This window comes from Pimephales promelas, chromosome 10 (assembly GCF_988280905.1).
Source record: "Pimephales promelas chromosome 10, fPimPro1.hap1.1, whole genome shotgun sequence".
Taxonomy (NCBI): Eukaryota; Metazoa; Chordata; class Actinopteri; order Cypriniformes; family Leuciscidae; genus Pimephales; species Pimephales promelas.
This window is the reverse complement of record NC_142778.1, coordinates 17,307,587-17,335,451: the sequence shown is the minus strand read 5'-3', so window position 1 is coordinate 17,335,451 and position 27,865 is coordinate 17,307,587. Positions and strand designations below refer to the sequence as shown.

At 38.0% G+C, this 27,865-nt stretch overlaps 2 protein-coding genes across 2 annotated transcripts; both read right to left on the bottom strand.

Moving 5' to 3' along the window:
* Nucleotides 1-11,873: 11,873 nt before the first annotated feature.
* On the bottom strand, nucleotides 11,874-18,019 carry LOC148977383 (uncharacterized). The gene is made up of 6 exons (XM_089116649.1): nucleotides 17,971-18,019; nucleotides 17,553-17,645; nucleotides 16,989-17,224; nucleotides 16,615-16,774; nucleotides 12,088-12,194; nucleotides 11,874-11,927 (listed from the first exon to the last, which is right to left on the bottom strand). Exons 1-6 carry the CDS (start codon nucleotides 18,017-18,019, stop codon nucleotides 11,874-11,876), a joined length of 699 nt encoding a protein of 232 aa, XP_088972775.1.
* An 872-nt stretch (nucleotides 18,020-18,891) lies between these two features.
* Nucleotides 18,892-20,733, bottom strand: LOC148977382 (uncharacterized). Its single transcript, XM_089116613.1, has one exon. It carries the CDS (start codon nucleotides 20,731-20,733, stop codon nucleotides 18,892-18,894), a length of 1,842 nt encoding a protein of 613 aa, XP_088972739.1.
* Between the last annotated feature and the right edge of the window lie 7,132 nt (nucleotides 20,734-27,865).

Sequence of the window (27,865 nt, the reverse complement as noted above, 5' to 3'; positions counted from 1 at the left end):
TCCGGGGTCTATTGGACCCCAGACAATAAGATTTAATTTTGTAACAGAATATTTTTTTTTTAACAAATATACTTTTACTCTGTTTATTAATGTTTTTACTCAACATTTGTGTAGTTTTTGGAGGATTTATGATTTTTTTTTTTATTTCTATAAATGAATAAATATTTATTTAAATAGGATTTTTACAAAAAAAAAAACAGCATTTTATGTTAAATAAACTTTATAAAAGACCCAGATTTATAACTTTAATTCCTGGGGATACCATGGGTAATTTTACAAGGTTGAATGGAAGATTTTTGCCCATTTTTTGGAAAATACAGGTTAAAATTTGTAATAAGTCACTTTAACCACTAGATGGCTATAGAGCTCCACTAGGCCTATATACTATTTGAATTACTGAAAGATATAGTTTCTAAAGTTGGATTCAGTTGGATTAATATCTACATATTATAAAATCACAATTATAACAAAAATAAAATACTTCTGTCAAAGTTTAGCATTTGTTTTTGTACTGAAAAAACAACAGTTTTTCAACTAGAAAAAAAAGTTTGATGACAAACTTTAAGTTGGCTTGAGAAAGCCGGACCAGAGCGTTTGAAGAATCTTGAAGTTTGAATGAAGTTTTAAAGATGGAATTAGAAAGAATGAAAGAAAGAAAGAAAGATGGATAGATTAGTTAGAAAGAAAGAAAGATAGATAGATAGATGTTTTTGGCAAGAAGCTAACATGATTAGCATGTAGCTAGCTTGATGCTAATATGATTAGCATGTAGTTAAGATGATTAGCATGTTGTTAGCGTGATTAGCATGTTGCTAGCATCATAATGGCATGATTAGCATGTTGCTAGCATCATGCTAACATGTTTTTAGCAAGAAGCTAGCATGATTAGCATGTAGCTAGCATCATGGTAGCATGATTAGCATGTAGCTAGCATCATGCTAGCATGATTAGCATGTTGCTAGCATCATGCTAGCATGTTTTTAGCAAGAAGCTAGCATGATTAGCATGTAGCTAGCATCATGTTAGCATGATTAGCATATAGCTAACATCATGCTAGCATGATTAGCATGTAGTTAGCATCATAATAACATGATTAGCATGTTGCTAGCATCATGCTAGCATGTTTTTAGCAAGAAGCTAGCATGATTAGCATGTAGCTAGCATCATGCTAGCATGATTAGCATGTAGCTAGCATCATGCTAGCATGATTAGCATGTAGCGAGAATCATGCTAGCATGTTTTTAGCAAGAAGTTAGCATGATTAACATGTTGCTAGCATCATGCTAGCATGTTTTTAGCAAGAAGCTAGCATGATTAGCATGTAGCTAGCATCATGCTAGCATGATTAGCATGTAGCTAGAATCATGCTAGCATGTTTTTAGCAAGAAGTTAGCATGATTAGCATGTAGCTAGCATCATGCTAGCATGATTAACATGTAGCTAGCATCATGCTAGCATGATTAGCATGTTGCTAGCAAGAAGCTAGCATGATTAGCATGTAGCTATCATCATACTAGCATTATTAGCATGTAGCTAGCATCATGTTAGCGTGTTTTTAGCAAGAAGCTAGCATGATTAGCATGTAGCTAGCATCATGCTAGCATGATTAGCATGTAGCTAGCATCATGCTAGCATGTTTTTAGCAAGAAGCTAGCATGATTAGCATGTAGCTAGCATCATGCTAGCATGATTAGCATGTTGCTAGCATCATGCTAGCGTGTTTTTAGCAAGAAGCTAGCATGATTAGCATGTAGCTAGCATCATGCTAGCATGATTAGCATGTTGCTAGCATCATGCTAGCATGTTTTTAGCAAGAAGCTAACATGATTAGCATGTAGCTAGCATCATGCTAGCATGATTGGCATTTTGCTAGCATCATGCTAGCATGTTTTTAGCAAGAAGCTAGCATGATTAGCATGTAGCTAGCATCATGCTAACATGTTTTTAGCAAGAAGCTAACATGATTAGCATAAAGCAAGAAAGAAAGAAAGAAAGAAAGAAAGAAAGAAAGAAAGAAAGAAAGAAAGAAAGAAAGAAAGAAAGAAAGATGGAATTGTTAGAAAGAAAGATAGAATTGTTAGAAAGAAAGAAAGAAAGAAAGAAAGAAAGTGAAAGAAAGAATTGTTAGAAAGAAAGATGCATAGATTAGTTAGAAAGAAAGATGGATAGATTTGTTAGAAAGAAAGATGGATAGATTTGTTAGAAAGAAAGAACGATAGATTTGTTAGAAAGAAAGAACGATAGATTTGTTAGAAAGAAATATGGATAGATTTGATAGAAAGAAATATGGATAGATTTGTTAGAAAGAAAGATGGATAGATTAGTTAGGTAGAAAGAGAGAATGATAGATTAGTTAAGTAGAAAGAAAGATGGATAGATTAGTTAGAAAGAAAGATGGATAGATTTGTTAGTTAGAAAGAAAGATGGATAGATTAGTTAAGTAGAAAGAAAGATGGATAGATTAGTTAGAAAGAAAGATGGAAAGATTAGTTAGAAAGAAAGATGGATAGATTTGTTAGAAAGAAAGATGGATAGATTAGTTAAGTAGAAAGAAAGATGGATAGATTAGTTAGGTAGAAAGAGAGAATGATAGATTAGTTAAGTAGAAAGAAAGATGGATAGATTTGCTAGAAAGAAAGATGGATAGATTTGCTAGAAAGAAAGATGGATAGAATAGTTAGAAAGAAAGATGGATAGATTTGCTAGAAAGAAAGATGGATAGATTAGTTAGAAAGAAAGATGGATAGATTAGTTAGAAAGAAAGATGGATAGATTTGTTAGAAAGAAAGATGGATAGATTTGCTAGAAAGAAAGATGGATAGATTTGTTAGAAAGAAAGATAGATAGATTAGTTAGAAAGAAAGATGGATAGATTTGTTAGAAAGAAAGATGGATAGATTAGTTAGGTAGAAAGAAAGAAGGATAGATTAGTTAGAAAGAAAGATGGATAGATTTGTTAGAAAGAAAGATGGATAGATTAGTGAGGTAGAAAGAAAGATGGATAGATTAGTTAGAAAGAAAGATGGATAGATTTGTTAGAAAGAAAGATGGATAGATTTGTTAGAAAGAAAGATGGATAGATTAGTTAGGTAGAAAGAAAGAAGGATAGATTAGTTAGAAAGAAAGATGGATAGATTAGTTAGAAAGAAAGATGGATAGATTTGTTAGAAAGAAAGATGGATAGATTAGTTAGAAAGAAAGAACGATAGATTAGTTAGAAAGAAAGATGGATAGATTAGTTAGAAAGAAAGATGGATAGATTAGGTAGAAAGAAAGATGGATAGATTAGGTAGAAAGAAAGATGGATAGAATAGTTAGAAAGAAAGATGGATAGATTTGTTAGAAAGAAAGATGGATAGATTAGTTGGAAAGAAAGATGGATAGATTTGTTAGAAAGAAAGATGGATAGATTTGTTAGAAATAAAGATGTATAGACTAGTTAGAAAGAAAGATGGATAGATTTGTTAGAAAGAAAGATGGATAGATTTGTTAGAAAGAAAGATGGATAGATTTGTTAGAAAGAAAGATGGATAGATTAGGTAGAAAGAAAGATGGATAGATTTGTTAGAAAGAAAGATGGATAGATTTGTTAGAAAGAAAGATGGATAGATTTGTTAGAAAGAAAGATGGATAGATTTGTTAGAAAGAAAGATGGATAGATTTGTTAGAAAGAAAGATGGATAGATTAGTTAGAAAGAAAGATGGATAGATTTGTTAGAAAGAAAGATGGATAGATTAGTTAGAAAGAAAGATGGATAGATTTGTTAGAAAGAAAGATGGATAGATTAGTTAGAAAGAAAGAAAGAAAGAAAGAAAGATAGATAGATAGATAGATAGATAGATAGATAGATAGATAGATAGATAGATAGATAGATAGATAGATAGATAGATAGATAGTTCATTAGTTCATATAGAATGGTAGTTTAATTGAGTCTAGGGCTTCAGGGAATTTAGATTTGAGTTTTTGTTGTACGCTATTGGGCCACCGTAGTCTTGGCTCAATTTGACCATGCTGCAATGAAAGTCAATGGGATTTTTATGATTTTTAATATTAATTTTTAAGAAATCTGAAAGTCGAATCAGTCTAAAAAGATATAGCACACTAAGTCAGAACAGTCTGAAAGTCTGACCCGAGTTTGGAGTTTGTAGAGTTAAAGCTCTAGGAGGAGTTAGAGTCAGAAAATTTTGAGTAAGAAGAATAATAATAACTAGAATGTACATTTCCAGAGGAAAATGTGAAGTGGTGCTTGCAGTGGCAAAACTCACCACCCGGTTGCTAGGGTGTTCTGGGTGGTTAATACGGTGTTCTGGGTGGTTGCTAGGGTTTTCTTGGTGGTTGCTAGAGTGTTGCTAGGTGTTGCTAGGTGGTTGCTATGGTGTTCTGGGTGGTTGCTAGGCGGTTGCTAGGGTATTATTGTTGGTTGCTAAGTTGTTCTGGGTGTTGCTAGGTGGTTGCTATGTGGTTGCTAGGGTATTCTGGGTGGTTGCAAGGGTGTTGCTAGGTGGTTGCTAGGGTGTTCTGGGTGGTTGCTAGGGTGTTGCTAGGTGGTTGCTAGGGTGTTTTGGGTGGTTGCTAGGGTGTTCTGGGTGGTTGCTAGGGTGTTGCTAGGCAGTTTCTAGGGTGTTCTGAGTGGTTGCTAGGGTGTTGCTAGGTGGTTGCTAGGGTGTTCTGGGTGGTTGCTAGGGTTTTATGGGTGGTTGCTATGGTGTTGATGGGCGGTTGCTAGGGTATTCTGGGTGGTTGCTAGGGTGTTCTTGGTGGTTGCTAGGGTGTTCTGGGTGGTTGCTATGGTGTTGTTAGGTGGTTGCTAGGGTATTCTGGGTGGTTGCTAGGGTGTTGCTAGCGTGTTCTGGGTGGTTGCTAGGTTGTTGCTAGGAGGTTGGTAGTTGTCACAGATGGTTACTATGAAGTTTGTAGCATTTTCTTGGCATGATTTAGCACTTAGCTAATCAATATTAGCATGTAGCTATTCTCTGCTAGCATGTGTAGCATGTAGCAAGTCATGTTTGCTAGCATGAGTAAAAAGAGCCAACCCCCATCTCTATACGATGTTTTGATGCAGAGATGTAGGTCTTACAAAATGGTTGCTAGGGTACTCTGTTTGGTTGCTAGGGAGTGGCTTGGCAGCTGCCAATCATGAAGCTCCAAAGTCAATGTGAATGTATGAACCAACCCCCATCTCTATACGATGTTTTGATGCAGAGATAAAGTCTTGCAAAATGGTTGCTAGGGTACTCTGTTTGGTTGCTAGGGAGTGGCTTGGTAGCTGCCAATCATGAAACTCCAAAGGCTGCTTGTCAGTATGAATGATATAAACCAACTCCCATGCCTCTATGACATTCAGAATGGAAGATATCCCTCTTTGGATTTTGGTTGCTAAGGTGCTCTACAATGGTTGCTAGGGCATGGCCAGAAATTGTTGAGGTGATTCATGATTGGCTGTTTGCTGGCCCAAGTCAAACGAGCCCACCCTCATGTTTCTATGACACTTATATCCTGAGATATCCATTTGATCTCTTTTAATGGAAGTCTATGGGAGTTGTTGCTAAGGTGCTCTAAATGGTTGCTAGGGCGTGGCTTAATAGCTTCACAATGATGCTGAAAGACTGATTGGTCGTCTGAGTAAAATGAGCCCGCCCCCTTGTCTCTATGACACTGTGATCCAGAGCTATGTTCAATACAAAATCCCTATGCAATTTACCATAGTAGGAAAAACACTAAAAGTCTATGGGACTTTTTTACCCAATGATTTGCCCCTGGGGCGAACACCGTACCCCCGATCGCTACGAAAAGTCACAGCACACCTCTACTCAATAATCCGCAAAATTTGACGCCTCAATCAGGGGTCTGTGATGTCGGCGTGTATTTTTTAACAGATGATTACTATTTAGTCTCTAAAATTAGTTTTTATAGAGTTTTTATAGAGTTATTTAGTATGGCACGAGGCCTGCGGCCTCGTGCCTATTGCCCACGGTTGCTAGGGTGCTTTAACCGGTTGCTATGGTGTGGCTATTAAGATTTTAGGCCATTACTTACTGGCTGCTTGATAAATTAAATCCTCCTAGGGAGAGAGAGAGGTCTGCCCTACAGCAGGGCTGTCAGGCCCTTTTGTGTCTGTGAGAAAGTGACAGTTGGGATTTGAATTTTTGAAAATCCCCCAATGTTTAGTCAAAATCGCTGATACTTGGCCTCGAACAAACCTCCCTAGAGACAAAACTATAGGTTGTATCAGCGAAATGACCTGACCGTGAGCGAGACAAGGCCTTTGTGAACGCTGTGATGTATTTTTTGTGTGGATAGAGTTGAAAAAAGGGACCACTTTGGCAAGTTAAAAAACTGGTCTGTAATGCTCTGATTACTAAAGTTTGACCTGAATTTATAATTGCTGCCAATGGAGGAATGTCTGTCACTCCTGTCGTTTGGAAGGACACAGAGAAAAAACTATAAGTCCGAGGGATTTACTAAACACACGAGAGGAAGCACAACAAAAATACCTACGTTTTAAGTATAATTTCATGGCCAAAGAGTGAAGATTGTGGCCAGGCCAGCGATTTAAAAATTATTTTTTAGCATTAGTTTTCAAGCTGGCTCACTCTAGCTTATGACATCACGTGCTCTAGCTCTGAACAGTCGCTCTCATTCACTCCCATTATAATTTCAGAAACGGCTTGAAAAACATCATGAGACTAAAGTAGAGATTGTGAAAAAAGTATAATAGATATCAAAAAGTTGAATACAACTTTAATAGCTGACAAATTTCTCAACATTTTAAAGTTTTAATGGCTGAAATAGCTGTCAAAATAGGGCTGTCAGGCCCCTTTTTGTGTCTGTGAGAAAGTGACAGTTGGGATTAGAATTTTTGAAAATTCCCCATAGGAAATGAACTAGGACATTTTTGGCCGCTTTTTCGTCCGCTGTGCGAACATCGTACACCCGATCTCTTAGAAAAGTCATAGCACACCATTCCCGAACAAGCCGCACGTTTTGATACCACTTTCATGGGTCTGTGACAAAAGCTGCGGGAGGAGTAGCGCGCCGAAATTTGTACGGAATAAGAAGAAGAAGAAGTAGAGGAAAAATAATAACTAGAAAAATTGCATTTCCTGCGGAATATGCGTGTGAATGCTTCAAAAGCTTAACTTAAATGCACAAACAAATGCAAAACAGTGCAAAAAAGAAAAAAGGCTTAATTCAAATGCATTTAATAAGCTGAAATGCAAAGAAAGAAAGAAAGAAAGAAAGAAAGAAAGAAAGAAAGAAAGAAAGAAAGAAAGATGGGTAGAAGGAAAAAAAGAGATAGAAAGAGAAAGAAAGATAGATTATTAGAAATAAAGAAAAAGAAAGAAAGAAAGAAAGAAAGAAAGAAAGAAAGAAAGAAAGAAAGAAAGAAAGAAGGATTAGGTAGAAAGAAAAAAAGAATGATAGATAGATAGATAGATAGATAGATAGATAGATAGATAGATAGATAGATAGATAGATAGATAGATTAGAAATAAAGAAAAAGAAAGAAAGAAAGAAAGAAAGAAAGAAAGAAAGAAAGAAAGAAAGAAAGAAAGATGGATTAGGTAAAAAGAAAGAAAGAAAGAAAGAAAGAAAGAAAGAAAGAAAGAAAGATGAATTAGGTAGAAAGAAAGAAAGAAAGAAAGAAAGAAAGAAAGAAAGAAAGAAAGAAAGAAAGAAAGAAAGAAAGAAAGAAAGAAAGAAAGAAAGAAAGAAAGAAAGAAAGAGAGAAAGAAAAATTAGGTAGAAAGAAAGAAAGAAAGAAAGAAAGTAAGAAAGAAAGAAAGAAAGAAAGAAAGAAAGAAAGATTATTAGAAAAAGAAAGAAAGAAAGAAAAATAGATGATAGATAGATGAAAGAAAGAGAAAGCAATGATTAGTAAGAAAGAAATATGAATTTGAAAGAAAGAAAGAAAGAATTAGTTAGAAAGAAAGATGGATTTGAAAGGATGAAAAAAGAAAGAAAGGATTAGTTATAAAGAAAGAAGGAAAGATATATTGGTTAGACAGAAAGACAGATAGTATAGTTAGAAAGAAAGAAAGATTAGTTAGAAAGAAAGAAAGATAGATCAGTTAGAAAGATAGTTAGTATAGCTAGAAAGAAAAGATTATTTAGAAAGAAAGATAGTATAGTTAGAAAGAAAGATAGATTATCTAGAAAGAAATAAAGATAGATTAGTTAGAAATATAGATGGATTAGTTAGTTAGATAGATAGATAGATACATAGATAGATACACAGATAGATACATACATAGTCTATACATAGATAGATAGATCATTTGGACACAGAAAGTCAAATAGTTAAGACAGGCAGATGGGTAGAAGAGGATAAAAGGAAGAGTAGAAAGGAGAAGAGATTATGAAAGGAGGGTAGAATAGGAGGACAGAAGGAGTAGAGGATTGGAGGAGGAGAAGAGGAGGGAAGAGAGAGGGAGAACAGGAGAAGTAGAGGCATAAATGCAACAAAAACTTGTAGTATCCTTCAGAAAAGAGCTGAGTGACTGTCCACCAATCAGAACACAGGACCAACTATGTGTGTCTCCCTTTGATCTTTGCTAATCAGCATCACCTGTGCAATCAGCTTTCCTATTTAGACAGAGGCCAAAATTGCTGATACTTGCCCTCGAACAAACCTCAATAGAGACAAAACTATAGGTTGTATTGGCGAAATGACCTGACCGTGAGCGAGACAAGGCCTTTGTGAACGATGTGATGTATTTTTTTTGTGGATAGAGTTAAAAAAAGGGACCACTTTGGCAAGTTAAAAAACTGGTTTGTATTGCTCTGATCACAAAAGTTTGACCTGAATTTATAATTGCTGCCAATGGAGGAATGTCTGTCACTCCTGTCGTTTGGAAGGACACAGAGAAAAAACTATAAGTCCCAGGGATTTACTAAACACATGAGAGGAACCACAACAAAAATACCTACATTTCAAGTATAATTTTATGCCCAAAGAGTGAAAATTGTGGCCAGGCCAGAGATTTAAAAATTATTTTTTAGCATTAGGTTTCAAGCTGGCTCACTCTAGCACGTGCTCTAGCTCTGAACAGTCTCTCTCATTCACTCCCATTATAATTTCAGAAACGGGTTGAAAAACATCATGAGACTAAAGTAGAGATTGTGAAAAAAGTATAATAGATATCAAAAAGTTGAATACAACTTTAATAGCTTACAAATTTCTCAACATTTTAAAGTTTAAATGACAGAAATAGCTGAAAGTATGCAGAAGTTGTAGGCTTTGAAAGCAGAAGGAGCATAAAACAGAATTTGAAGAATTCTCCATTGACTTCCATGTTAAAAAATATGCATAAAAAGTTTAATAATTTAAAAATTATAAAGGTTATAAAAAAGAAAAGTAATAGCACACATGTCCTTGAAAAGCTGCACATTTTGATACTTGAATGGTTTTTGTAGCACAAAGTAGAGAGGAGAAGAAAGCGACCGAAAAACGTACGGAAGAATACGGAATAATAATAAGAAAGATTTGGATTTCAAGAGTGTGAATGCTTGAAGCATTCACACTAATAAGTATGCAGGATAACAATAGTGTTGCTTTGCAAGCACCACTAATAATAATAAGTTTAAATAGGATTTCAGTAAGTTGGCTTTCTCAAGCCAACTTAATAATGTTACAATATGATTAGAATCAAACCTGAACAACATGTTACAAAGAGAAATGTTGGAGTCCTAAGATTTGATCATTTATTTCAACTGAACAGCAATAACAATAACTGTGTGTGTGTGTGTGTGTGTGTGTGTGTGTGCGTGTGTGTGTGTGTGTGTGTGTGTGTGTGTGTGTGTGTGTGTGTGTGTGTGTGTGTGTGTGTGTGCGTGCGTGCGTGCGTGCGTGCGTGCGTGCGTGCGTGCGTGTGTGTGTGTGTGTGTGTGTGCGCACATTTTCAATGTGTCTTAGTGTTACCAATTTATTTTTGCGGTGGTTCTGCATTTTAGAGTATTTTATTTTACAAAAGATAAGAGAGAGTTTTTATAGTCTGTATGTATTCCTGTATAGTATTCCTCTATATGTGTTTGTTTGTTTGTGTGTGTGTGCACGTATGTGAGCATGATAATTTTGGATTGTGGAAGTTTTTTGCATTTTTGGAAGTGTGCCACTTATTGATTTATTTATAGATATTTAAAAGCTATCATAAATCCTCCAAAAACTGCACAAATGTTGAGTAAAAACATTAATAAACAGTAAAATAATATTTGTAAAAAAATAATAAAAAAAAAACATACTATTGTTCTGTTACAAAATTAAATGTTATTTTTTTGGGGGTCCAATGGACCCCGAAGACCACGAGTGTGACTATTTTTGTCACACCTACATAAAAACAGATAATGTTCCATTTAAATTTTTTTTTTGTTGATCTAGAAAGTGTTGAGAGCCGTAGGAAGTTTCATACCATTTGGAAAAAGAGAACATTTTTTTAATTTAAGCAAAAGTCATTTGGAGTCCAGTAGACCCCGAAGAAGGGTATAACACATTATGTATTGTTTACATTTAAAATGTTCATAAACTTAAACTACTTTAACTTTGTTTTACCCTTAGTACCCTGTTAGTTCGCAGTGCATTAAATAATGTTAACAACAACTTTTGATTTTAATAAATATTAGTAAAGGTTGAAATTAACATATAGAAGTGAAGTTTATTATTAATAATTCATGTGGACTAATGTATACTTAAACAATGTATGAAACCTTTTTGTAAAATGTTACCAAACGGTAAAAAAAAACTGTGTTTTCTCTCTTTCTGAACTACGTGCCTGTCTCTCGACCTGTCACTGCTATACGCACCTGTCCCGCGTTCCGTCACGGCTAAAGGTGCCTGTCCCGCGCCCCTTCATGGCTATACCCAGCTAAAAATGTTACGTTCCCAGGACGTTCTCAGAACGTCCCCACTGGTGTCAAGGACGTCACCTAGTAACGTTCTGGGAACGTTCGGAGACCGTCATGATGTGGAGTTCTTTAAAGGTTCGGAGGACGTTATTTTGCGACCTTTACGGAACATTCGGGACGTTCTCGGAACGTTTTTAGGGGACCATGTTTTATTTGGAAATGTAATGTTCCCAGAACGTTCTCAGAACGTCCCCACTGGTGTCAAACACGTTGCCCAGTAACGTTCCGGGAACGTTTGGAGACGGTCATGTTGTGGAGTTCTTTAAAGGGTCGGAGGACGTTATTTTGCGACCTTCACGGAACATTCGGTACGTTCTCGGAACGTTTAGGGTACCATGTTTTATTTGGAAATGTGATGTTTCTAGAACGTTCTCAAAACGTCCCCACTGGTGTCAAACACGTTGCCCAGTAACGTTCCGGTAACGTTCGGAGACCGTCATGATGTGGAGTTCTTTAAAGGGTCGGAGGACGTTATTTTGTGACCTTCACGGGACATTCGGGACGTTCTCAGAACGTTTAGGGGACCAATGTTTTATTTGGAAATGTAATGTTCCCAGAACGTCGCCTCCAATGTTGTCAAGACCTGTAACCAAACTAGAATGCAGAAACTCTTTCACATTTGTTCTTGCAGAAACTTAATAATAATAACTAAGCATGCGTTTAACGTTTAACACATTCAAAGATACAATGCAAAGCAGAGATTCGTTGTTTATTTATTTATTTTGTGTAATCAAAAACAGATTATGAATTAATATTTATATGTGGTCATGCATAAGCATATAAATCAAAAGTAAATAAAATTAGGACAAGACAAAGATTTGTTAATTGTATGTTCCGTAGTCCCTGATGAACAACAAATAAAAAGAAAAACTATGAAATATAATAAATTAAATAACTACTAAATATATATAGTGTGTGTGTGAGAGAGAGAGAGAGAGAGAGAGAGAGAGAGAGTGTGTGGGCGTGTATGTTAGTCACTGTCTCCATCCTCAGGAGGTGCCTGAAGTTGTTCTTCTTCCACTGCCTGAAAAAAATCAAACTTTATTACCAATCACTTCAACGACTTTTAAACTTGGTGTCTAAGAGATAAATCAAAGCAGTTATGTTATTCGAGAGAGAGAGAGAGAGGGGGGGGGGGGGAGAGAGAAAGAGAGAGAGAGAGATCATTGAATAAAATAACTTACAGGTGTTGCGACCACCTTGACACGGTGAGGTGCATGTTTGAGTGTTTCCCCTATACATGAATCGATTTCCTTTTCCGTGTTTTTCGGAAATTGTTTGGCACAAGCACCTGGAGAAGAAAAAAAAAGGCACCAAAATTAATGTGAAGTCTCTAATGCAGGGCTTCAGTTTACAAGAACAAAATTCACTCCACCGAACAAAAATGGAAAAAAAGCAGCACGTAAACACTTATGGGCCATTATTATGACGTTATTGTGATAGGCCTACATGATTACATTTTAAAATATGTAGATATATTCCATATTATATATTTATATATTCTCACATAGCGCAGAGAAGTAGCCCCACCACGAGAGAATAATTGATTCTCGAGCCATCGATATCAACAGATTCAGCACCATCGCCACGGACAGCACCTGGTAACGTCGCACGTAAGAAGGTATACCGGGCCCGGTTCCCCAAAAAGTTCTTATCTCTAAGTAGTTCTTAACCTATTCCTTAACCTCTCTCTTAACCTTATGGCACGGTTCCCGAAACGTTCGTACGCTAAGTATATCTTCTGTAAGTCACACTTTCATAAGGTTGGTCTGGACCGTTCTTAAACTCTCTTAGTGTTAGAACATCATGACCGTGTTGTTTGAGCTCAAGACGCTAGTTTCCACCACTGTGCAGCAGTCTTTAGAAACTTTCACACATTTTCAAAACTATTTCACCCTATTTTCAAAACTCTACACACAATTCCCAAAACTTCACACAAAAAATGCAAAATGCCTCGCATCTCCTTCAAAAATGTAACTGCATTCAAAATGCCATAAACATGTCAGAATGAAGCATTTCCATCAAATGGCAAACACTTATTTCATAATAGTGCATTTTTTGATACACCATGTAAATATATATATATATATATATTTTCTTTCTAAATCTAAAGCTCTTTGGTCTTCCATACACTTATATCTACATTTCAATACAATGTTCTATGGTGAAAGTAGTCTTCTGAGAGGGGTAACTAGTAGGCCTACACTGTAATCACCAATGCAATGTAGAAAAAGAAAATATTCATTAGGCCAAACATTACTGTTGTATACACTATACAACAAAACCATAAACATATGTAAACCAAAAGTATATTCTTTATATAGTAATACAGAGAAGGACACAAATGACTCTGTGGGGGTCTCTGTCCATTGTTGGCATCTATTGTTCAAAACAGGTAATCTGACCTTTGACCTATTATAGGCTTATTCTACAGTAAAGCATTGATTGGTTAGCGATCAGTAAAACAATTAGAATTTGCACATATGAGGAGTTTTTGCGTGACCTGGTGAATAATTGTAGCATTTTGATTGGTATGTTTGGAAAAGAAAAGCAAGTCAATTCCTGCTAGATGTTTTGTGTTTTAGGTAGAGAATGGGCTTTATGCACAGCTGCACTACTTCCTGAACTTCAGCCAGCTCCTAGTTTCCTGTCTGATTAATTCAGGTGTGTCTGATTATTGTTGCCATGACTACTGAGGGCAAGCACACATGAATTAATCAATGTGTCTAATAATGGCAGACAGGAAACAAGGAGCTGGCTGAAATTCAGGAAGTAGCTGAAGCTGTGCATAGCCCATTGTGTGTAGTGTTTTGAAAAAAGTGTTTTATGCAATTAAAACTTTTATGCAAGAGTCAAAGGCTGAGAAATAGCTTATGGATTTGGAGATTTGAGGTTTGCACTTTGAGTGAGAGGTTTCAGGACCGGAGTGGGACTCATTTTACCCACATGCCCACTTTAGTTTCCCACTGATCTCCATCTCCCTCTCTCGTTCTTCTTCTCTCAGTCTCTTTATCTTTACCTGTAAATATCCCCTTCCTGAATCTGAGCTTTGATAGATGTTTAGTTTTGCCACTTGCATACTATCTCGTGAAGTTTTGCATTGGGATTCGCGCGCGGCTCGCGCTTCTGTGAACATCCTGCTTTGATCGTCATCTCTAACATTTTGACAAATCACAATTTGATCATTTAATTAATAGTCTATATTTTACTGATAAGTGATAACTTAAACAATGTTAAAATAAATGTTACTCGAATAATTTGAGGAATGTTTAATTTGCATAGAACGTGTTATCTTTCTTACGCGCGAAGTAAATCGATTCCTGAGCAATCGATGCCAACTAATTCAGCACCTTCACTTGGAACAGCGCCTTTGTAACGTCGAACGTAAGAGGAGCGAGTTTCGGGGAACACACTTAGGAACATATACAACTTAGGTAAGATATATATTTTTGAGTCTTCTTAGCGCGCTAAGAGTGAGCGTTATCGGGGAACCGGGCCCTGTATAATAACAGCGCGATTTGGAAATAAAATTGCTATATTATGAGACAAAACTGCCCTGGTCCCTCCAAAATCGACAAAAATGCATATTCTACAAGGGGGATAAAACAATAGATCTATGACGATTATCACTATTGAAATTAGTTGAAACGTTGAGAATTATAAACAATAAGACACGAATCTGCAATAACCAATCATTTGAGTGTAGATAAGAGTGAAAAAAAAAAACTGCTGCTTCGCGGGAGTTTTTGCCGCGTTCACGCGAGTGCCGCTCACCTCAGACAGAGACAGACACAGTCTGGATTTCATTTCACCTAAATTCACTCGAGGAAAACTGAGATGTAAGTAAGATATTAACAATCCTATTGTTTTGTTTTTTTTCATGCGACCAAATAACTACTTGTTTTTGCTATCGAAAAACTAATCAACTAATTCATAAATAGTTTGTGTGATAGCCTACAATAATTACCCCCCCTCCTCCCCGCCCCTCCCATATATTATTATTTATAATCAACATTATTCATTATTACATTATTAAATTAAAAAAATAAATAAAAATAAATGCTATAACAGAATCAACCTCTATGGGAATGATGTGGTGGATCAGGTTTTTTTTTTTGTGTCCTTTCGTGAAATTAAATATAAGTATATAGTTTACAAACCAGTGGGAACAGATTGCAAAAGCATGGGCATGGTTTTTGAATCAGAGAGCACGAATTAGGAACTCGTGCATGGGTATACGGTTTCGTGGGCACGATTTGTTAAACCGAGGGAATTAACAGTTTGAGAATTCGTGAGTATACGGTTTATAAACTGAGGGGACGGATTGCAAAACCGTCTCCTCGGATTGGAGGAGACGGATTGGAGGAAACCGTCCCCTTGGTTTACCCCTTTTTTCTTGTTATAATGTATGATTTTCAAAAATAAAAATTACTGCATCTGTGTTGATGAGAGAATCATTGAATGCGCGTTGTGTACCCGCTACATCATGGGCAAGCATGCGCGCTTAAAATAGCATTATGAACAACGCGCAACGCGCCACTGACTTTAGACCAGGCTTTTTCTGGTCAGTGGCGCAATTGTGGAAGTGTAAAATAGCACCAGGGAATGTTTGCGCCGAAACACCTCCTTTTTGCGCCGATCCGCCCAGGGAGCCCAAGTTCATTCCCTAGTTTACCGACGACTGTGGAGGGGAAAATCCCGCTTTGCGCGCGTGCAAAATAGGAATGAGACATGCGTTCGTGTATAGTCATTTGCGCCGGGTGCAAGATAGGGCCCATCGTGTGAACAGCCTACTGACAATTTTAATTTAATTAATAGTCTATATTTTACTGGCGCCGTAATGCACCTTCGCGTGAAGTGGGAAATCAATTCCCGAGCAAATCTAATTCAGCACTTTCACATGGGACAGCGCCTTTGTAGATTAAAGAGGAAGAGGAAGATTAAAAAGAAAGAAGTTTCCTAAGGGGACACTTCGGGGAACACACTTAGGAACATACAGTAAACACCTTGGTTAAAGGAGCTATAAGCAAGAAATGTATTTCAATTAATCATAATTTTTCCCTGATATGTCACTAGACATTAAGAAATCATGCTCATTTCAAATAGGCTACTTATATCACTGACAACAGTAGTCAGGATATTGTCAATTAAAAAGTGCAGTTGCAGCCCTTGACTGGTATTGATGTCATGTTGTGTTTTGTTCTGATGTGTCACCCTCCACCGATCTACCAATGACGGAGTCAGTAGTGTTGTGGCATTCGGGTTGCCAGCTCTTAGTGACCACAGCTGCAAATACAAACGTGTCTGAATCGGATAAAAAAAAAAGTCTAACGTTGTGAAACAAAAAAAAAACCCAAACAAACAAACAAAAAAAAAACAACTCTAAATGAATTCGAAATACTTTGTGACAGAAAGAAAAGAAAGAACTTCGTTTCTGCTGGATCCTGCAGCATATTTGGCAACCTCGAGTCAAGGGGAAAGTGTAGTACACCCTAATTTGAAAGTGATTGCAGTACCAGTTTTGGCCACAATCTTCTATACAGCTCCTTTAAGATATCTTTCGAGTCTTCGTAGTGCGCTAAGAGTGAGTGTCATTGGGGAACCGGGCCCTTTCTTATTTTTTCAGTTTAGAAATTAAAACGAGAACAAATTATCCGAAGATATATGGACATGATGAAGTGAGAAGAAGAGAGAAGTTTTGAAAAGCATACTTAAAACAATATGGTGGAGGGCTGTCCCTATGAAGGTCAGTTTTCCTTTTCGGCCTTTCAGGCTGTAATTTGACCAGGCCTCATTGGTAGCTATTTTTCTAAGGATTCTCCTCACAGAGTCTCCAATGTTGCTGCCTCCCATCAGGCTCAAAAACTGTATCTATGGAACATATAAAGATAAATATTAAAAAGCAAATGTTAGTGTCGCAATGGCACGCGGAGCAGGGATAATCGCTGGCACACAAGCAAATGCGAAAGGTGTATGTATTTCATTCAGATAAATTAGCCAACATGCACACAGATCTACATTTTGAATTTTAAAAATGGCACTTTGTGACAAAAAGGTTGACGAACTCTGTGCCATATCAACATACCATCCTTTTTTTTTCGTCTGGGCTCTGAAGTTTTAATGTTAAAGCTTGCAGCTCCTGCACTGTTTTACAGGGCCTCACAATGGTCTCTTGTGGTGGTGTTGTAATGGTTGCCGAACCAGGACGATTCTGTTGAATCGCATGGACCAGACGCTCAATTGAATTTGATATATCTGTGGACATTCTCTCTATTGCGAGGAGCATCCGCTGCTCAGATTGCTCAATGAGATGCTGGAAATCTGAAAAATTGAGATGGGATATTGTTGGGGGTGGGGTACTTCAAGAAATAAAATAAAAACATTGGCATGACTGTGTTGCCAGATGCTGTAGCTATAGTCTAATTTGGATAGTAAGTCAGTCAAGTCATCTCCATTCTTATTTTGTGCTTTTAAAAATGTAGATTGTTTCAAAGCCGCTTTACAGAGATAAACATATAATTTAAGGTAACAGATTGAGATTAGACAGTATTTTAAAAAAAGCAGTCATAAACTTAATTTACTGAAGATAAAAAAATCTAAAAAACATTTATCTTAACAGATGAATTGTAGACAAACGTTAAACATATACCATGGAAAGTATTATTAGCTGAAAGATTTGGCAGGGATGGCTCATCTTCCTCAGGCGCGTGAGCAGTGACTGTGATGTCAGCAGGTAGTTTGTCTAAGAACAGACATTGGAAGCATGGGATAAACTCATAGTTCAGGGGAGTTGATTACAAGGAATTGTAACTTACACAAAATGCCATGACAAAAAAAAAAAAAAACCTACAACTCACTCAAAAAAAGACACTCCAACTGAATTCAAAACATTTTTAAAATAGGATTTTCATTATATACATGATACTGTTTGTATTTTGCACAAAATAGCCTGTTCCCGCCAGCTGGCAATACACTTAGTTTGCCTGTTCACTAATTGACACTGGTCACACCACCATCAAATCAACACAACACAAGAAATTACACGAAAAGTTAAATCTGTTACTTACAACTCGGAGGCTTTGGGAGGCTTACTGGCTTTTGGGAAGATGTGGACATTTTTCTCCTTTTTTCAGTTGGAATCTCATATTCTCCTATCAATTCAGGATGACTATAGTTTATACAGTATATCTCTGCAATCATGCATGGTATATGATTTTTATACATTAACAGCGTAGTAATGCATGAAAAAGCTATCGCGTGTTTACCTTCACTCTCTGACCAGTATTTTGATGGAACTTTTTTCTTCCGCACTTTTAGCACCTCTTCCTCTGTGTCCACATTTGAGCTTGCAACAGCTTTTTTGGCTCGCTCTCTGGCTGTCTTATAGTTGTCTAAGGACAGAATAAATTTGTGTTGTCTTTTTTAGTTTTTGTAATCATTTTACTATTTAAATGCAGTGTACCTCCACATGACTATATATTTATTCAGTTTTCTCGGAGAGTATTCTTATTTTCTTATTTCTTATTTTGTGTCGCTTCCAGAGATCCTTATCTGGCCTTTGGGAGGCCTTTGCCATGGCATCAGCGTTTCTACGGGGCCAGTAGCAAATCAGAACCTAAAACATTTCATGGAAAAGTTAATCACATCTTATTTTATACAGTATTAATTATGTGTGTTTGTGTGTTTGTGTGTGTGTGTGTGTGTGTGTGTGTGTGTGTGTGTGTGTGTGTGTGTGTGTGCGTGTGTGTGTGCATATGTCTGATTGTGCATGTACCCTTACCCCATTCACCTCCTCTACCCATAATGCAGGCGCCACAGCAATTGAATTTTCTTCTTCAAAAATAACTACGTAAAATCCAACCTACATTACAAACAGAAGAACATAAATTTCTTATAAAAAAGGGCCAATAAATATGAAATCTAAGTTAAGACATTAAAGCAATGACAGAAAAAAAGAATACTAACTATGTACATATTTCCGTATTTCTTTAATCAAGGTCGTGAAGGAGAGAAAAGACAACTTTGCGGCCATGCCCATCCTCAAGGATCATTGCCCTTCCTTGCAAGTTTGTCTCGTCCAGAATCTCCATCTTTGATGGACCACACACATAGGCTCCGTAGATCATTGAGTCACATGGCTCGTAAAGGTATGATGTTAAGTGGGAGAAGACTCTACATAAGAGCTTTCCAGAGTTGATCCTCTCCAGAACTTCACAGCAGGATGTTGGGCTAACAATGTAAACATTATCAGGATGCTTCAATTGTATTTGTCTCTCTTCACTTGCTTGTATAGGAATTTGTGAACGTTCTTGGAGCCGTTTGACTGCTTGGACTAGAACATGGTTTCCTGATCTAACCGTCTTCTTCAGCTGGTGCAGGTAGCTCTCAAACGCAAAGGCACTGCATTTGTCTAATGATCCATATGTGGTGGCATCAGCAGTGAGGTGAAGCAGTGAGTGCACATTGTACACTAGGAATTCTTTCCCATATATGTGCCGGCCTTGTTCAACAAAATATGTGAGGAGCTCATGGGCATACACATTGTGGGTTTGTGTTAAATGTGGAGACACTAGTATACACAAAGCCACACTAAAGGCCATGAAATGTCTGTACAGGGTTTCTGGCAGGATTCCCCGGAGAACAACTTTGCCAGTGTAGAGCATAAACTGCCTGAATTCAGTGGCCTTCCACCTCTCCAATTCCTCCAGACTGCGTGGCTTCCTGGCAAAAAGATTGGGTATGTCACTTCTCAAATTCCTCAGCCTCTGATTGACCTCCCTCAGCTGAGCCGGCGATAGCCGATGCCCCGACTTGCCCCGTGACCATAGTAGGAGCATTTTTCTCATCACTCCCAGGCAGCACTGGTGCATGTAGTCAGCAGGGAAAGACTTGATCATGTCAATTTGGAGATTGCTGAAAGGGGACACAGCATCTTCGTGATGATGTTCTGGCTGGTGTTGCTCTCTAAATGAGACATCATTCCTCAAAGTGAGGTCATGCACCTGTTGGTAGGTGATGCGCCCCTCCCAGGTGCCTTTTTGGGTGCATTTGTCACAGCCATAGTAACCTGAGAATTGTTTGATGCACTTCAGCATGGCTTTTGCTGGTGCATCACAGGTAATGCATCTCAATCTAACATTGACTGTTGTTTCTCCCCAGGCAAAGCCATTCATTAGAATAGTTTTCAGTTCACCTGAAATGACTTTAATGAAATCCAGTGATTTGGGCTTGGCCTCAGTAAGGGCAATTGTCAAAGGAAATGTGCTTGCTGGTTTTAGATGTACTGTGCAGAGTACAGGCCAGAAAGATTTACCAGTGCTCTTAAAGAGTGGCAGTCCATCTACATTGAGGGAAATCTCAAGTTCAGTGATGTCTTTTGCATAATTGTTGGGATACCGATTCAAGCACATTATTAATTGTTCAGTCACTCCTAATTTAATGCATTCGACACCAGAAACCATTTGGCTTTCAACATGATCCGTTTTTAGTAATGTTTTAGTGGTAGATGGCAGGTGTTTATGCCCTTGATCCCTGAGAATTTTGAGCAGTTTGTCTGCAGCGTTGTGCTTAATATTATATTCATTGATCCAATTCTTTAACTCCTCTGCGAAATTTTCAGTCGGCATATCAATGTTGGCATTACTCTCAAAAAACTCTTCATCCATGTCACTACTGGAATATTCAAGAACCATATTCTCTGTGTCTTCTGCCATTGAATGTTGTAGCGATGTGACTCCACTGATGTCAGTATTGACAAACAGCATTTCATCGCTGTCACTATTAGATTCTCCAGTCACTGCATTATTTAGGCCTGGGTTACAGATTGGCATAGTGTCCCTGGGATTTTTTGCTTCACTGTCTAGCACATTACTAGTACCAGCTGTGTTAATTTGAACATTTCTCATTTTCCTTTGCACCCTCTGCCATAGTCTTTTATATTCTCTTTTCCTAGCTTCTGCAGGCATCCAGTTATGTGACACAGCTATGTGTTTTTTTCTCTGCAAATGGGTACATGCATGTAATTTAGAAAACCTAAAGATCATTCATTTTTAGGCAAATACAGTGATCTTTCACGCCATATTATATGAAAAACATCTTGGTATAACAATAAACTTATCACATTGCTGTGAAATGATCCCTTTTTCTGGCATGTCATATGCTGTAAATTTGAGATGGTTCTCACTGCAGAACATGAAATCCACGGGGAGGAGTCGGATCCAGATCCAACTCCTCCCACCTTACATACACATAAACCTACCCAACTCCGCCCCCTAATCCCTAAACCCAACCCTAATCCTACCCATCTCCACACCTTGGATTTTGATCCGACTCCTCCCCGTGGATCTCATGTTCTGCATTGAGGTGCTACTGGTAAATTTGGAAACCTTTTTTTGCAAGACAAGCCTACCTTCTGAGATGACATCATGCTAGTATGTCTGTAGGGCAGGGTCTGGAAAAGCACATAAAAGAGGCATAAAGTGATGGAAATCCCCTTATTTACACTTTACACTAGAATTTTGTTTACACTGTTACTTCATATGATAGATTATTGCCTGAATTGTGACTTATACCCGGTTGTGCATTAAAGTGTAATTTCTATAATAATATTAATTATTTATTTATTTATTTAATTAGTTTCTATTTTTATTTTGTTTGTGTTTTGTACAGTCTATTTATTGTTTGATCTGGTGTTGTTATGTAGGAGATAAAGAAAACCAATAAAAATGTAATTTCATGAACATTACTATTAAACATGGACCTTTATTTTCACCAAAATAGGCTTATTTCTGTTATTGTAGGCTCATTTTGTAAATCTAAGCGCAAACTGGGTGCTGGCTGTCTGGCCATGTCATGACGCCACCGTCACGCTGGTGCGGAGGCTGCTGCGAGAGGGGCGCGCGCACACACAGCCAAGCCTGTGAGAGGTCGCGCTAATTTACAAATAGCCTACTTTATTTATACAACTTACAATATTGATAATAATTACATTCATAATTTATCTAGTAGCTAATGTTTACATGACAGACATAACCCTAAAAAATGAAGGAGCTGCTTATCTGAAAAGTATAGATAGGCTAGGCTTCTTTAAACCAAATGACGTCACGTAAACATAACGGTATTTAACGACAATTATAGCCTATAACGGGGTAACAGGGCGGACGAGTGGTATAAAGTTAAAGAAAAAGATGGAAAAGCAGTTTGTGTAAATAATTGTGGTACATTACACCTGGGAAAAGACAGTTTTGTCAATTTTATGACAATTCTTGATTAGGCCTACATTTCTTGTGGAAACGGCAGTTTTACCATGAGAAGATTCCGCCCAAAGGCTAACTTACTGTCCTTATAATTCCATATTATTATTATTATTAGCATGTCTACATATTTTATATGTTATTTTGTTTTGTGTTTTTAATTTAATTAAAACGGTCAATTTAAAAGACATTTACCTCAGAAAAAACTGACAGTTGGGATGTCCAGTTGTTCACTATGAGTTACGTGTCAGTCAAGACGAGTCGAAGCAAAGTGTGAGCGCGATGGTCAGGGAACCCAGCTTATATATGCCCGCTGCCAGATTTATAATTTCTGACATAGGTGTCAAACGTTTTTTATTTTATTAAAAAAAAGTAATATATATTTATATAGGCCTAATGATATACATTATATTATAATCTAATATAAATGAAAAAAAAGGTTCCGCACAAAAATTAATTAATGCAACTCCATATCTTACAAATAAATATTTGTTGTGAGAATAATTTAGTATTATTTACAGTATTATTTTGTATTATTTATAGTATTATTAGTATTATTTATTTATTAAATATATAATTCGTATTATTATCATTATAATTTAATGTTATTTATTTAATTTATTTTAAAATGTTGAAGTGCAAATAATATAAATAGTCACACTCGTGGTCTTCTGGGTCAAAAATCAAATTTAATTTTGTAACAGAACATTAGTTTTTTTTTAACAAATAGAATTTTACTGTTTATTAATGTTTTTACTCAACATTTGTGCAGTTTTTGGAGGATTTATGCTATTTTTAAATATCTATAAATAAATAAATAAATATTTATTTAGCCTATCATTGGACTAAAAATAGTCAAAATTCAAATTCAGAAATAACGCAGAACACAGACAGAAATGACAGAAATAAAGTGGCACACTTCCAACAATGCAAAAAACATCCACAATCAAAAATTATCATGCTCACACACGCGCGCGCGCGCACACACACACACACAGGAATACATAAAGCTATAAAAAAGATGAAAGAGATGAGACCAACTGTTGTTCTTCCAAACTATTGTTGTCCGATTTTTTTTTTTACAAATATTTTATTTTTACTGCTTTATTTGCTAATTTGTTATTGCTGTTCAGTTGAAATAAATAATCAAATTTCCAACCAAGACTCCAACATTTCTCTGTAACATGTTGTTCAGGTTTGATTCTAATCATAATGTAACACTATTGAAAAACTGTTGTTTTTTCAGTACAAAAACAAATGCTAAACTTTGACAAAAAGTATTTTATTTTTGTCATAATTGTGATTTTATAATATTTAGATGAATCCAACTGATTCCAACTTTAGAAACTATCTTTCAGTAATTCAAATAGTATAGGCGTAGTGGAGCTCTATAGCCAGTGACTTATTACAAATTTTAACCTGGATTTTCCAAAAAATTAGCAAAAGTCTTACATTAAACCTTGTAAATGTATCCATGGTATCCCCAGGAATGAATGTTAGAAATCTGGGTATTTTATAACGTTTATTTAACATAAAATGCTGTTTGTTTGTTTTTTTTTGTAAAAATCCTATTTAAATAAATATTAAAAAATAAATCCTCCAAAAACTGCACAAATGTTGAGTAAAACATTAATAAACAGAGTAAAATTATATTTGTTAAAAAATATATATATTAAAAAATAAATCTTATTGTCTTGGGGTCCAATAGACCCCTGACTTTTTTTTTTTTTTTTTTTTTTTTTTTTTGAAGACCATCAGAGGGAAGTATGGCGCGCAAAGAAGAGTTTTGATATTTTGGTTCATTTTTGGGGTGTGGCAGAAAGATGTTAATGACAGAGAAGCTAAAGAAGCGCATCATGTTATTTTCTTTAGGCTATTTTTCAATGGCATGAATAATAAAAAATGAAAAATAAAACAACGAAAAAGGAGCTGTTTTCTCATTTTCCTACTTTCAAAATCAAATAAAAAAAACAAATGGACAGAAGATACCCTTATTATATTAGGCACATTTTCTCATGACAAATCGTTCATTATTGTTACAATGGAGGCTCCCGCTCCGCCTCCTCTTCGCCACCAGAGGGAGCCTTCACCAGAATATTGACCATTGGCTTTGAACTCAAATTCCCATCATACCTCTTACCTGGGACTGATTGCGTCACACACCTGCACCGCATTAGCACACACACATAAAAGCCACTTCCACACACCACACCAGTGCGAAGTCTTGATTTGCCCCGGTGATCATTTCTGAGCGTTTATACCCCCTGATTCTGATTCTCTGGTTTTGGACTTTGGACTGTTTGACTCCCTCTCGATTGATATCTGCCTGGCCTGAACTCGGACTGTTTCCTGACCACGATTATTGCTGCCTGCCCCGATCTCTGCCTGCATCTTGATTATCCCGCTGTCTTGTCTGCATTGCTCTGTCTGCCCGTTTTGACCCTGCCTGTACGATTCTGTCTAATAAAAGCTGCAAATGGATTCCTCTGTTCCTTGTGGATCATTACAGAAGACTTCGCCGTCTTCCAATCCAGCAGCTGTTCAACAGTTAACCACTGAACTCACCGCTCAAGCTTCCCGCCTGGATCTACACCACCAGCAGCTCAGCCATCTTACCACACTCACTGAACAGCTCGTACAGGGGATGCAGGAGCTTCGCACCGCAGTCGGTGCCACACCCAATCCGCCTGAGCCTCCTCCGTCACCGATAGTCCCACCTGTAAATGTGAGTACATCAGTCAATCCTCGGCTCGCTTTTCCTGATAAATTTGATGGCACACCAAGTAAATGTAAAGGGTTCCTGCTACAATGCACGATTTTCGTCGACCAACAACCTGCACTTTATCCCAGTCACGGGAGTCGTATTGCATTTGTATGCTCGCTGCTCACCGGCAGAGCATTGGAGTGGGCTACGGCCATCTGGAGACCAGACGGGAATACGTTCACTACTTTTGAAGAGTTCACACAACAGTTTCGACAAGTCTTCGAACATACCACAGGAGAAGGAGATGCGGGAGAACAACTTTTAAATCTCACACAAGGGAAGGACACCACCGCTGATTATGCACTGACTTTTCGAACGCTCGCTGCACAGACCAACTGGGTAGAGGACACTTTAAAAACTCTATTTAGAAGAGGACTTACCCCCGAACTCCAGTCTGAGTTAGCCTGTCGCGACGAGGGGAGAAGTTTGAATGAGTATATTTCCCTGGCTATTCAAGTCGACAATCTGATCCGTACACGATGTAAACCCCGGGCAACTAATCGAACTTTTCTCCAGGCAGCAACCCCTCATGAGCCCATGCAGTTGGGTTTCACACCCATTTCTCCAGAGGAACGAGAACGCAGATATCAGAACCGACTGTGCATGTACTGTGGCCAACCCGGACACATGAAGCTTTCCTGTCCCGTACGACCATCCTCTCACAACTCTCCGGTGAGTTCGCCCGCTAGAAAGGGAAAATCATCTAATCATCTCTCAATTCCAGTTCGATTAACAATACAGGAACAAGTGTTTGATACTATAGCCTTTATTGACTCTGGAGCCGCTGGAAATTTCATGTCTCAATCATTCGCCGAACAATGTAACGTCAAATTGAATCCATGTCATTCTCTTCTAACAGTGGAAGCGCTAGATGGACACCCCATCGGAGAGGGAAAGATCCAATGTATTACTGCAAACATTAAGATGGACATTGGATCTCTGCATTCGGAAAACATCCAATTTTACGTCATTCACGCACCCCTTCACTCTATCATTCTGGGATATCCATGGCTCCGGACTCATAACCCTCAGATCTCTTGGAGAGAAGGTGAGATTATCCGCTGGGACGAAACCTGCCAGAATCACTGTTTAACCAAGGTCACCAGAATAATCCAGTCCATTTCAGCATCCTGCACGAAAATACCCGAACTCGAATCATTACCCCCCAACTATGCAGATCTTACTGAGGCATTCAGTAAAGAAAAGGCGTCGCAACTTCCCGAACATCGTCCCACTGACTGTGCCATAGATTTGATTCCCGGTGCCACTCCCCCAAAAGGGAGAATTTTCCCGTTATCCAGACCTGAGTCCGAGGCCATGAAACAATACATTGAAGAAGAACTCGCTAAGGGTTTCATTCGTCCATCAACTTCACCTGCCGCAGCCGGGTTCTTCTTCGTAAAGAAGAAAGACGGAGGACTCAGACCCTGCATTGACTATCGAGGATTAAATGATGTAACAGTCAAATACCGCTATCCACTGCCTCTTGTTCCTGCAGCATTAGAACAGCTTCGACAAGCCAAATATTATACCAAGCTCGATCTACGCAACGCTTACAACCTGGTTCGCATCCGTGAGGGGGACGAATGGAAAACTGCTTTTTCTACCACTAGTGGGCACTATGAGTATTTGGTTATGCCTTTCGGCTTGTCCAACAGTCCTTCAGTCTTCCAGGCATTCATGAATGATATTTTCCGAGATATGCTGGACAGATGGGTGATCGTTTACATTGATGACATCCTGATCTATTCCAATTCATTTGAGGAACACGTCCAACATGTCAGATCGGTCCTTCAACGATTAATTCAATTTCATCTATACGCCAAGATGGAGAAGTGTGAGTTTCATCAAACCAGCGTCTCATTCCTGGGATATATCATCAGTCAAGATGGGGTCGCGATGGATGAGAAGAAGGTGAGGGGAGTAGTGGATTGGCCACTACCTCAAACAGTGAAGGAACTACAAAGATTCCTGGGCTTCGCAAACTTTTACAGAAGATTCATCAGAAACTTCAGTTTAATCACCGCCCCTCTAACCGCCTTAACCAAACGACACACATCTCGCATTTCATGGAACACCGAAGCACAACAGGCCTTTCAAGAACTCAAGAAACGTTTCACTACTGCACCCATTCTGCGTCATCCGGATCCTGAACGCCAGTTCATTGTCGAAGTGGATGCTTCTAACACAGGGGTGGGGGCCATCCTCTCACAGCGTCAAGGGAATCCAGCCAAGATGTTTCCGTGTGCCTTCTTTTCCCGTAAACTCTCCCCAGCCGAACGCAACTATGATGTGGGCAACCGTGAACTACTAGCCATGAAGTTAGCATTGGAAGAATGGCGTCACTGGCTGGAAGGGGCAACCGAACCATTCATCGTACTCACAGATCATAAAAACCTGGAATATCTACGATCAGCCAAACGCCTCAATCCTCGCCAAGCCAGATGGGCTCTCTTCTTCACGAGATTCAATTTTACTGTTACTTACCGTCCCGGATCCAAGAATACCAAAGCTGATGCTCTATCTCGTCAATCTGAAGAGACGAACTCCAGTCCCAACCCAGAAAAGATACTCGGTGAGAAATTACTACTAGCTCCTGTTCAGTGGGATATCATGACAGAGATTCAGAACGCCAATGTCCAAAATCCAGCACCGATTGAATGTCCCGCCAATCTCCTCTTTGTCCCAGATGCCTTGCGATCCCGTCTCCTGGATCAAGTCCACTCTACTCCCAGCTCTGGTCACCCTGGAATCAACGCCACAATTCATCTGCTCCAGAACCGGTTTTGGTGGCCGACCATTACTTCAGACACCATAACCCACATCCAAAACTGTACTGAGTGTCAAACTTCAAAATCACCTCGAACACTACCCTCTGGTCTTCTCTGTCCTCTACCCACACCACAACGACCCTGGTCACACATAGCCATTGACTTCATCACCGAT